Below are 11,244 nucleotides of genomic sequence, written 5' to 3' on the forward strand. Positions count from 1 at the left end.
AGATTTTGAAAAAAGGTCTTTTTCTTTTTTTTTTTAAAAAAAAAAAAAAAAAAAAAAAGGAGTTTCTGTTATAATACATAGTAGAGACTAAAGAAAAGAAAAATCAAGGCCCCCCCCCCAACATAATAAAAAGTTTTCCTTTGATCAAGAATCTGTCTGCTGGAATTTTTGTCCTATTTTTGAAATGTCCAAACCCTGTTACGAGGAGTTTCCTTTTTCCATGCAGATCCACTAGACACAGTGCCTATCATGGTCCTCTAGAGCCTTGCATGCCCACTTTGTCTTGTCATTTAAATCACAGTTGTGGGAAGCATCATGCATGAAGAGGAAGGAGTTAAACTTTACTCCTTGTGTATCACACCACTTCAGAAAACACACAGGCCAATGACACTTACCTTCTATCCATTTTGCCATCTGACTCTAAAGAGATAAAATAAAGAAGTGGTTAGTTAAGAAACCAGAACAGACTGGTGATCAGGCTGCTCAGAAGTTGTGAGAATGCAACCAGGAGAACGTGGCTGCAGTTGGTTAAGATGTTAAATCAAAGAGCTTTTGCCTGTTTCAGTTGAAAACCATGCTTTCCTGTGGCATCTTGAAAACCTATCATGGTGGAAAATTATAGACAGCTTTGCTATGTGTTCTTGTGGAAGCTGCAAATCTTAAAGTCAGACTGTCACATTTGAAGGAAAAGTCTGGAAACAGTGAAACAAATAGTAGTTTTGACTAAGAAAAGTGAGTGAGCCTCTTACCCATCCTGTAAATCCAACAGGCTCTTTAACTGAGGTTGAAAAGACAAGAGTCTGTTTGTTTTAGAGTAACTACTTTTTAAAAGATACCCAGGCAGTATGCTGAGGTGAAATTTATTTCTCCTGTAAGGCTAAAGAGCAGAGTTGGTCATACTGAAATGTGAATCTGCAGTTCTAGGGACTCCAGCACTTTAGACACTTTGAAAATAGTTCTTCAAAGAAAAACTAGAGTTGTAGTGTGTGCACAGTTCCTATTATTGAAGCTCAGATCTGCTGTATCAGAACATAATCAGATCTAGGTCTTTGGATAAGGAATCAGGAGTATTTTTTTTCTTACCTCCGAAGACATTGTCAATCATTTGTTTTTTGATCATGCAGATTATTACTGCTACAAAAGCGATTGCTAGCAATGCTCCCAGTGTAACTCCTATAGTCACATAAGTGAAATCTGCAAAAATTTTTAAAAAGCTAATGAGTATACAGCATTAAGTAATAAAAACAGTCTTCATGTTTCAGACATGACCCAAAGTTTAAATGCATCCCTGAAAAAAAAATAAAAAAATCTTTTGTATTCTTCAGAAGGGGCTGATAATGCTGAGCCAGATCAGGTAGCTGGGAAGAGCTGACTTTCAGCCCCCTGTATATTATTAAACTATGTGAACCTGTGGGTAAAGGGGCTCAGTGCCATCTTATGAAAATGAACAAGTTTAGCCCTTGTCGCATGCAGGTCTCTGCTGAGTTTTAGAGCTAGATCTTTACTTTTCCTCACAAACTGAAATTCCCCTTCCCCACTCCCTTGCCACTGTATTCTGCAAACCAGTATTCCTGCTTCCCATAGCTGCATGCACACAGCTTCACATCTACCTCCCGGACCTCAGCCTCCTGCCCTGCCCAGCTATTCTGCCTCTGTAGGTCTTCAGTAGGAGGAAGCAGGAGAAATTTTAAGTGCAGACTACGAACTACATTGTGATTTTTGCATCATTGTGTTTACATGAGTTCACCTTCTTCTGTCAGGCAGGAGGGTGCCTGTGTTCAGGATCTTTGTTCTAGTCTCTGTCCTCCCTATGCTCATTGCATTTACCTAAAAGTCATTTAAAGGCCCCAATTACATTGGCAGGACTCTGCTGTGCAAACATGCAGTCAGATTATTATCTTCTACATACAAAAAATGTCTGAAAGTACATTCATTTTTCTTACATTCAATTTGCCCCTAACTTTCTGTCTGGAAGTGAAAACCTCACCATAAACTCACCTATTTCCTCCTCTGGGTTTCCAGAAGCATAGACCTTTGCTCTCCAAAAATCTGAAATGGAAATATTTTAGCCTGTTAGGACAGCAAGGAGGGTACTCTGTGTTCAAGGAGAATGCCGTGTCTGGCTACTTCCAAGGAATCGGTGGATCCTGGTAAAGCTTAAGAAAGGATGTGAGGCATCCTGAAGTAGTGAAGTCTTGTCAGTCAAGTTAATGAGGACACCCTGGGAATGTGACCACACATGTTGTTTTTTGGGCAGAACAGAAAATGCATCTTTAAAACGTTATGTTGTCTTAGCATGGTTTCAGTTTCAGTGTTTCCTCATTGCAAGCCTGAGAGCTGTATTCAAGAGAAGTTGCTATAAATCGAGGAAAGATTGTATATGCAGTAAAGCTAATAAGACATGCTATCAGAGCCGTTATGGCACAGCTCAGCACACCTCTCCAGAAAACTTGAGTCCCAATCTCCTTGCTCCAAAAGATGTAGCTGATGTGTAGCTGCATGAGGTGCCCAGAGCACGAGACGGCTTTAAAGGCAGATATGAATCCTGCATTTTAAAACAGCTTGCTATGCAATTTCTTTCTCCTCTACAAGCTTCAAACAGACTATCAAGTCTTCTCCTACAGCTATTGCTCTTTGGCAATCCGTTGCCTGGGTGAGAGTAAACATGGGACCAGTTGGGAAGACAACTGTTTTGTATGCAATGTTGTCTTTTCATAGGCATTCCCCAGTGTAGTGGGGAACTGTGACAGAATGTTGTCTGACTGTAACTGAAGTGGGACTTTAAGGCTTAAATATATCTGTTTTTTCTACTCTTAAGGTGTCCAGCACTGCAAGTCCCAGCTTGCCTCTCCTCTTTTCCCTCTACCTCTTGTGGAGAAATAATTCTGTCTTCTTGAGGTTTTGGGTAACTGCTTTCATTTTAAAATGAATGCTTGAAATATGATTGCTTTAAACTTGAAGCATAGTCTGACTCCAAAATCAGCCATTTTGTTATCTGTACAGAAAGATATCTTTTGTTTACTTTTCTAACTGCTGAAATTATCTCTTGAGGTGAGTGTGGGCTCTGGAGCTTCCACAGTTTTTTTTTGGAAAAATCTAATATATTGGGTGGCTTGCAACAGATTTGTTTTTATTTCCTAGTCATAATCACATTTCTAATCCTGAATTTTCATAGATTATGAGCCAAGCTGCAAAAATCTAGCTGGCTATACTAAATGGCCCAAATCAAAGTTACAAATTAAAGGAAACTTAAAAGCAAAAAGTCTAAGACTACACAGTGCCTGTAAAAAGCATAGCTTCTGATTTTACAAATTTTCAGGCTCTTGCCTGTGAATTTATTTCATTATAAATAAATAAATAAAAAAAACACTTCCATCCCTTTAATTATTCTTTTGCTCATATGAAGAATGTTTTAAATTCAGACATAATAAAAGCAATATTGTATTACTTTTATTATCCTGATTATCATAATACATAGGCCTTAATATATGCTTTGTAATGGAATTAAAACACTGACCGATTATGTGATTTATGGCAGAAATAATATTTTACATGGAATATTTTATGTAGGTCAGTTTAATATATTGAGATGAAATTATTAGTTTCTTTTTAAAAAAGGAGGGAAGAAAATGTGTGAAAACCCACAGGACTAGAAAGAACATTTTCAATTCATACTTTCAATATGGTTTTAATTAAGTTTTCATATCACTTATTGGATGCTGCTTAAATACCATTTGTTTTTGAGGACTGTATTAGATAGCTGGTTTCTGTTTGTTCCCATCTTCAATTTAGATGTTTTAGGGATGTACAAACACCTGCTGATACAGAGGGGTTAGAAGTGATGCCTCAGATTCTGCAGCACCACAGCTCTGCTGTAATCTTTCTGACCCCTTGTATCTGTGTGCTGGGTTTTGAGTAACTCCCATGCCTTGATCAAACCTTCTGGACTTGGAGAATATTTGCTTCTGGATGGGAGAGCATTGCAGACAAATTTGATATCTATACTTGGGCAATTCATGGATCCTTTTTTCAAAGGATCTCAGGGCAACTGATGATGCTTTCTCACCTGTCTTATGAGCCTGGCTTAGACATAGCCTGCACCTGGCACTGCAATAGGGATATGTCCCCCTGGAGTCCTGGTAGCACTAGGAGGCTGGTGGGAGGCACAGGCTGTGTCTCCAAATGGAGGGAGAAAGTTTTTTTTGCATGCGTTTTGGCAGTGAGTCTGGAGGTGAGACTGCAGACTAGACAGGTCTTCTGTTAGAGGTGAGGGGATGGAGAAAGTGTAAGTATGAATCTGCTGTGGCAGCCTCCCTGAGGAGCATGGCTCACTCAGCTATGCTGGAACCAGGCATGTAGCTTAGGAAGCTTTTTCTCCTGGCTGCCCACTGCAGTCCTCTGCCCATAGTTACCTCCCTCAAGGTACATCTGCTGAGTAGGTGATAGACCCACAAATAAATACACTTACCTGGGAGCCCCTGGTTTAGTCGTTCTCAGACCTGCTGTGCATGGAGCTGGGCTAAGCAGAAAGCAGCTTCTGAGCCACACTGAGGGACATGCTATTCTCCCTGTGTCTTCTGCTACGTAACTGAGCTCATGTGGTGCCTTGTCTGTAGGTCAGTGCAGCATGGAAAGTGGTGCAGAATGCAACTTGGGCATCAGGGAGTAGGAGTAACTCACTTTCCTCTCCTTACTGATATTGTGAACAACTCCCAGCTATAACCTGCACTGATAGACAGCAACGTGTGCCTTGTCTTTCTCAGAGCACGGCATTTGCCTTAGTCCCTTTACTTCTGTTGCTTTCTGCTTCCATGTGACTTTCTTCTCTCTTACTACCCCATCTCAGGTTTTTCCTTCTCTTTTCAGCAGACAGAGGCTGGTCTTGTGGCATTGCAGCAGCCAAGGGTTCAGTGCCATTTGTCTTTGGAGTAACAGATGCAAGAAAGCAAGGTGGAAAAAAGGGTTTACTCACAGTAGGTGCCTGAGCAACTCCCGAGTCACATAATTAATATCTATGACAATAGAAAGGCTACAGGCAATGATCCTGACATTGATCCGAATGTCAATGATTCAAACATCCAGACAAATGGAGTCCTTCCTTAGTGCTCAAATTAGAGGCAAAATCCTTCTTTGTAGTAATAGAAGAGAACAGAAGTCACTCTTACATGAAAACAAAATTTTAGCTCTAGTCCTTTTTAGGTACCCATCCATCCAAAAGCCTATAGATTTGCCATTCCCTGCACCTATCAATGTGGCACTTAGAGACATGTTAATGCATTCTCTTTACTATCTGTTGTGATGTGCCTTTTGCTGTAGAACATGTATTGCTGCTCTTGAGTTTGCATCTCTTTGCTCTAAGGAAATGTTACCGTGTTAATAGGACTTGTGCCATTTGATGGTTGAGCAATAACTAGTCAATAACTAAAGAGCAGTCATTGCTGACTTCACATCTCTAAGAATGGTTGGTTACCCATGTCCTTTCTGGTAGACAGTCTCCATTCCTCTGGTCTCTTGGAAGTGCCTATAGAAAGGTGTAGGGGGCTTGCAGGACTGACAGAAAAGGGTAGTGAGAGCAATGAATTCCTGTGTGTACCCTGAGAAGGTCTACAAGACAGCACTGCTGTAAAACTATACATAACTTTACTTGCAGAATCTTAGACAGGAGTGTATATCCAGTCAAGGCAAGCTGAAACAGCTGGTCTGCACATCTCAGGTGGGGCGAACTGGCCTTGTGGGATTCCCCATAGATAGATGATGACACTACAAATTTCTGCATGAAGTGTGGGAGTTGTAAAGATAAGGCTTTTGCTACCAGAGTGTGCTTCTCCCCTTACCCAATGTCTCAGAGGCCACAGTAACCCATTTACACCACATTACTCTCAATGTTAATATGACTCATGCTGACACTTCCTGTCCATAATGCTTGCTTTTTCCCTGCACAAAGTGGAGGTGAGTAACTCTGAAGTAAGAGGCAAGTTGTGAGCATAAGAAAGCCCTGCTTTGGGCTGACAGGAAGTGTTAGAAACAGCCTGAATTAGCAGCATCAAAGTCCTGCAAGTGAGAGTTGCAGAGACCAAAAGTGGCTTGCAGATAGCATGCACACAGATCCTTGTGCTGAAGTACTATACAGTGCCAAACAATATGCTCAGCAGCTCTACCATCTCATCTGCAAAGATGCAGGTATTTAAGCTTCCCAGTGTCTTCTGGACTGTGCACAGCTGACCCCTTAACAGTTTAGGAAATGTTAGCTAGAAAACTCAGCAGAATATCTCACTGTGTCTATAAATATTCTTTCTTCAAGGAATGGGGTTTTAAAGAGAGTTTTAAACAAAATGCACACAATTAGATTAGGAGGTAACTAACCCCACCAATCTCAGAAAAAAAAACAAACAACAAAAAACAAAAAAACCCCAAACACAGAACAGAAAAACAAATCAAAACATAAAACTCTTAAAAAGGATGGAAAAGAAGTAGTTACTTACATAAGAGAAGAAGAAATGCCTTTAGGACTGATATCCAGTTTGTTAGTAAGGTCATTGTGGAGTTTTGATAACAGAGTGGTTTCACTCAAGTTTTCTGAATTTTGCTCTTCTGCAGCACCTTAAAAAAAAAAAAAAAAAAAAAAAGTTTTCAGCATGTCACATGACTGCATTGGGAAATGATGGTCACATCCTGAGTAGTTAACGTTCACAAACAGAAGTTCCCCTTTTAGGGTTTAAGTTCAACATATAAATGTTTTAAAATGTACTGGGGAGGAGGTGGACAGCCAACAGTTACAGCCTGGGTCAGCTGTTTTGCTCTGTAAGAGATATTTACATGCTAATACTTCTTTCTATAAAATAGAAGGAGTCCTACCACATTGAACTGGTCACTGCTGAAGTTTTGTAAATCCGTGGAGATGCAAGTGGGTTTTGTGTCTTACAAGGAGAATCTTCTAAAACAATCTCTCTCAACGTTGCCAGCTTCTTTTTTTAACTCAATGTGAATTCCCTAATAGAGTTTTGAGGATAAGAGTATTTGGCTGAACACTTCCCTTTCCTAATAAATGTTTTCAGGAGCAGAGTCTCATCGTGGCTGCAAAACCATTACAAGCTCATTACTGAGAATGAGCTTCTACCTGAGAAAAATATCTTGACATAGTAGGAACTAAGAGTCCAGCTCAGAGCTACGAAGATGATTAAGGGAGTGGAACATCTCCCTTATGAGGAAAGGCTGAGGGAGCTGGGTCTCTTTAGCTTGGAGAAAAGGAGACTGAGGGGTGACCTCATCAATGTTTACAAATATGTAAGGGGTGAGTGTCAGGGGGATGGAGTTAGGCTTTTCTCAGTGATGACCAGTGATAGGACAAGGGGTAATGGGTGTAAATTGGAGCATAGGAGGTTCAAGGTGAATATCCGAAAAAAATTTTTTACTGTAAGAGTGACAGAGCACTGGAACAGACTGCCCAGGGAGGTTGTGGAGTCTCCCTCACTGGAGACATTCAAAACCCACCTGGATGAGTTCCTGTGTGATGTACTCTAGGTGACCCTGCTCTGGCAGGGGGGTTGGACTAGATGATCTCTCGAGGTCCCTTCCAGCCCCTAAGATTCTATGATTCTATGATTAGATTTTAATAATGCCATTTCTCACCTAACACCCCAACCTTCCCATAAAATGAGGCTTGTATGACTTGAATCTTGATTCAAAATGTTGAGACTGAAAAATCCTTGCTGATTTTTACTTGGATTGTGATACTTAAGCTTCCTAGGTGCACCATTTATTGACAAAGGCTTGTCTGGAAATGCACACAAGTATTTTAGTTTTAGTAAGACCAAGAACCTCAGTCTGGTTTTAGGTCTAGGAAGGACCCACAGCTTAGGTATGTCTCTATCTGATTCTGCTGTAACAGATCTAGTAAGCGTTATCAGCTCTGTGCCAAATGCATGATTCTAAAATGCGGGAACTTACTGGCAGATAGGACTTTTGATAGGAGTCAAACTGAATCACAGTGAAAAAACAGAAATTTCTGTCCTCCAGGAAACTTCATCTTTTCAAACAGGTTAACTTGTTCCAAGACTGCATGGTAACAAAACATACAAGTTAATATTAATACTTTTTGCTAAGTGAACCCACTTCTCCCAACACATTTCAGGTCCATCCTTCAGAAATGGAAAGTACAAGGATATGGGCCTTTCCCACCCCTGCCCCAGCTCTCAAGAGTCTCTGTGTTGCTTTTACCTCTTGATTCTTGATTTGCCTTTCTGCTTTAGTCTGTTGCTGTCTAGTATCATTATCTCCTGTAGATGCAGATATATTGCAATCAAAATAATCTGAAGTATATCTTGAGTGAGAAGTTGTAAGATAAATTTTTTTTTGTTTGTTTCTGTTAGTGAGGGAATGTCTGAGGAATCTGGTCTCAGCAGAATCTCACATCTTAAGGCTAGATGAAATATCTGTCTTGCTGAGTTAAATCATGGTTATGAAGCCCTCTTTCCAGAAGTCTGTTTTTAATGGGACTGTTGTAGACCATAAGGAATGTTAATGTCTGCACGTGTATGGCCACCTTGGAAGAAAAATAGCTCCAAATGAGCAAGATATTCACAAATGTTTAGTTGCTCTGAAAAGCTGTGAGTAAAAAATCGTGTTTATGACTTCCAGGTGTTTGTGGAGGGATTAGCAAAACAAAGTGCTAACCAAAAAATAAGACTCTTGAGGGGGTAAAGATATAAGTAAAGGTGACCCGTATGTTCTCTGAGGTGGGCTTGATTCCTGGCTTATTTTGCTGTGTGAGGCATAGGTAGAACTGACTGAGTATGGTAGATGTGATAAAAAGTATTAATGCTTTGACCCATGAGTGTGTGTGTGCACATGCGCATGTGTGTAGTTCATTTTTGCTCTTTCACTGTTTCTGGTTCTCCCAGGATCACAGTTCAAAACACCAAAACCAAGCAAACAAAAACCTCTGCACCTGCTGGAGGAAAAAGATATCAGGATCCTCCTAAGAAGCCCCCAATGTTCATGCAGGACACATGTTTCATCTGCAAATGATCCCATGCTCCAAGGTTCATGAGAAGCTCTTATGGAGGGAATAACATGAATGTCAACTCTCTCTTTTCTTTCTTTTTTTCTTTTTTCTTCTCCCTCCTCCCTCGCCCCAAGTCAGTGGTCATATTTCAAAGGAACTAAACATCTGAGTATTTGTCTGAACTCTCTAAAGCTGCTTGGTGAATTCTGTCAATGTTTCTCCACAAAATAGTTCAGATAACTCAGCTAGCTGACTGTGCACTGCTGACTGTGTATGCTTCACTATTCTCATTCATAGCATACCTCCAGTAAGGAAAAGCACTGATTAGAATAAGCCAGGCTTAATAAAATCCTGCTTTGTAGTAGGCTTATTCTGATTATTGACCAAACTGGGAAATGTGTTTTCGAGCATAGTCATCATCAACCTTCCTTCTATTACCCACTCTCCAACATCTGGACACTGGGCAGGATATATATGTTTAATTAATTCTGCTTTTACCTTCAACCTGTAAATAGTGGGAGTAATGTCAGATTTATATGTTACAAGAGTAACAAGGATTTCTCAGGAGACCCTATCCTGTTGAAAGAGGCTAACTGTAATTTTCAGCTGTGAGTAATTGTATATAATATAATCCTAAATGATTTTTCTTCTGTAATTTCATTAGAGTTTAGAAATTTAATTAGATTTTGAATCACTCTGAAATAAAGTAGCAAAACACCCAGAGACTAAGAGCAGTGGTTATTTTGTCCTCTGAGGCCAGAATTCTTGGTCTCAAATTGGCATGTGTTCATTAGGAGGAAGTTTGCAGAAGTTCTTGATATATTATTGTCTTTCAGAATGGACTCTGAATAGGTCCTTGGAGAGCATTAGAAGAGCACACAATTATTATACAGACTCTTTCTGAGGTTTAAGATCATCTGCCTTGCATATACTTAATAAAAATATGCCTCTAAAGTTGTTTAAGAAACTGTGGAGATAGGAAAGATGCTCCTCCAGTGCCTCAGTGCTCTTCCTGGTTTATTAGCAACTCCAGTACCTGTGTATGATGATACAGAGAGGAGCTGTTTGCTTTACTTTAATGATTAGGTAGGTTTATGGTTATTTTTATTGCTACACATATGAACAGTCATGGTGTCTGCAATTAGAAACACATTAAAATGTTGTGCCTTCTCCTCTATCCGAGGTTCAAAAGAAATTTGTCCTTCTGTCAAACTTTTATTCTCTGTAGAATACATCCCATGTACAAAAATGTAGTCAAATTGCCCTAAAGGGAACAAAACAAAGACCAGTGCAGCAGCTTGTGATTGTAGTGGGATGCCAGGATAATTGTAGTGGGGTGACAGGATAATTGCAGTGGGTTCAGAAAGGAGATCCCCTGAAAAGATTCCAAGGAGCTAGATATGCAAGTGCTCATTCCTTTTTTTTTTTTTTTTTTTTTTTAACTGACATAGCACAGTTTGTGTTTGTAGAGATGGACTGATTTATACGGCTTAACTAAAAAATTCATTTGGGCGTTTAGGAGAATGTTCACCAAAGCCTTTACTCACACAGCAGTGCCTCTTTTCTCTTTCAGGTTAGTTATTTGAACCAGGACTAGCTGCATGATTTTGTAAGATTGTGTCCTTGAAGCAAAAGCATGTAGCAAATAGAGGCATTAGCTAGAGAGGAGAAATTTCAGATTGCTTTTAGCATGGCAATTATATAAGGAATTATATAAGGAACCACAACAGAGCCATTGACAGTGTGAATTAAAGAATCTCATAGAAATGAGCAAGGAGAGAGAAAGCAAATGTGAAGATTTTAAGCAGGACAAATCAAACATTAAAAAAACCACAATACTCATTAAATAATGGCAATTGAGTCTAATTGAAGAGAAAGAGGAAACTCAAATGCAATGGATTCCCTTCAGTTTCAAAGTCAGAAATAAAAAAGAAGACTCCTGACTGACAAGGATGTTCTGTTACTGACTGATCTATGTGTAACCATTGCCAGCATCCTCTATTTTGGCCACTTCGGGAAGAAATGGATTGAAATGGTTCATTGGTCTGATCCAAAAGGCCATTGGTTTCATTGTCCTTTGTTTCATTAACAGCTCTTGATGAGTACTCATTATCACACAAATCCAGTCCTCAGGCTCAGAATTTGCTTTCAGGGTGTGGTGAAGAAAGTCTTGGATTCTGATTGAAAAAGATCCTTAGAAAAATGTTGAATTTTTGTGCACTTGGCTTGATAGTTATCAA

General features: G+C 39.7%; 1 protein-coding gene across 1 annotated transcript in view; it reads right to left on the reverse strand.

The window, feature by feature from the left end:
* LOC104391129 (chromosome unknown open reading frame, human C10orf128) overlaps positions 1-6,537 on the reverse strand; it is a 16,884-nt gene extending 10,347 nt beyond the window's left edge. Inside the window, exons 1-4 of the mRNA XM_010000359.1 lie at positions 6,483-6,537; positions 1,999-2,049; positions 1,084-1,194; positions 396-420 (exon numbers count right to left, since the gene is read on the reverse strand). Of these exons, the coding sequence (XP_009998661.1) occupies positions 396-420; positions 1,084-1,194; positions 1,999-2,049; positions 6,483-6,537 (242 nt within the window). The remainder of the gene's footprint in view (positions 1-395; positions 421-1,083; positions 1,195-1,998; positions 2,050-6,482) is intronic.
* Positions 6,538-11,244: the final 4,707 nt, after the last annotated feature.

The sequence above is a fragment of the Chaetura pelagica genome, unplaced genomic scaffold (genome assembly GCF_000747805.2).
Source record: "Chaetura pelagica isolate M959 unplaced genomic scaffold, ChaPel_1.0 scaffold156, whole genome shotgun sequence".
NCBI lineage: Eukaryota > Metazoa > Chordata > Aves > Apodiformes > Apodidae > Chaetura > Chaetura pelagica.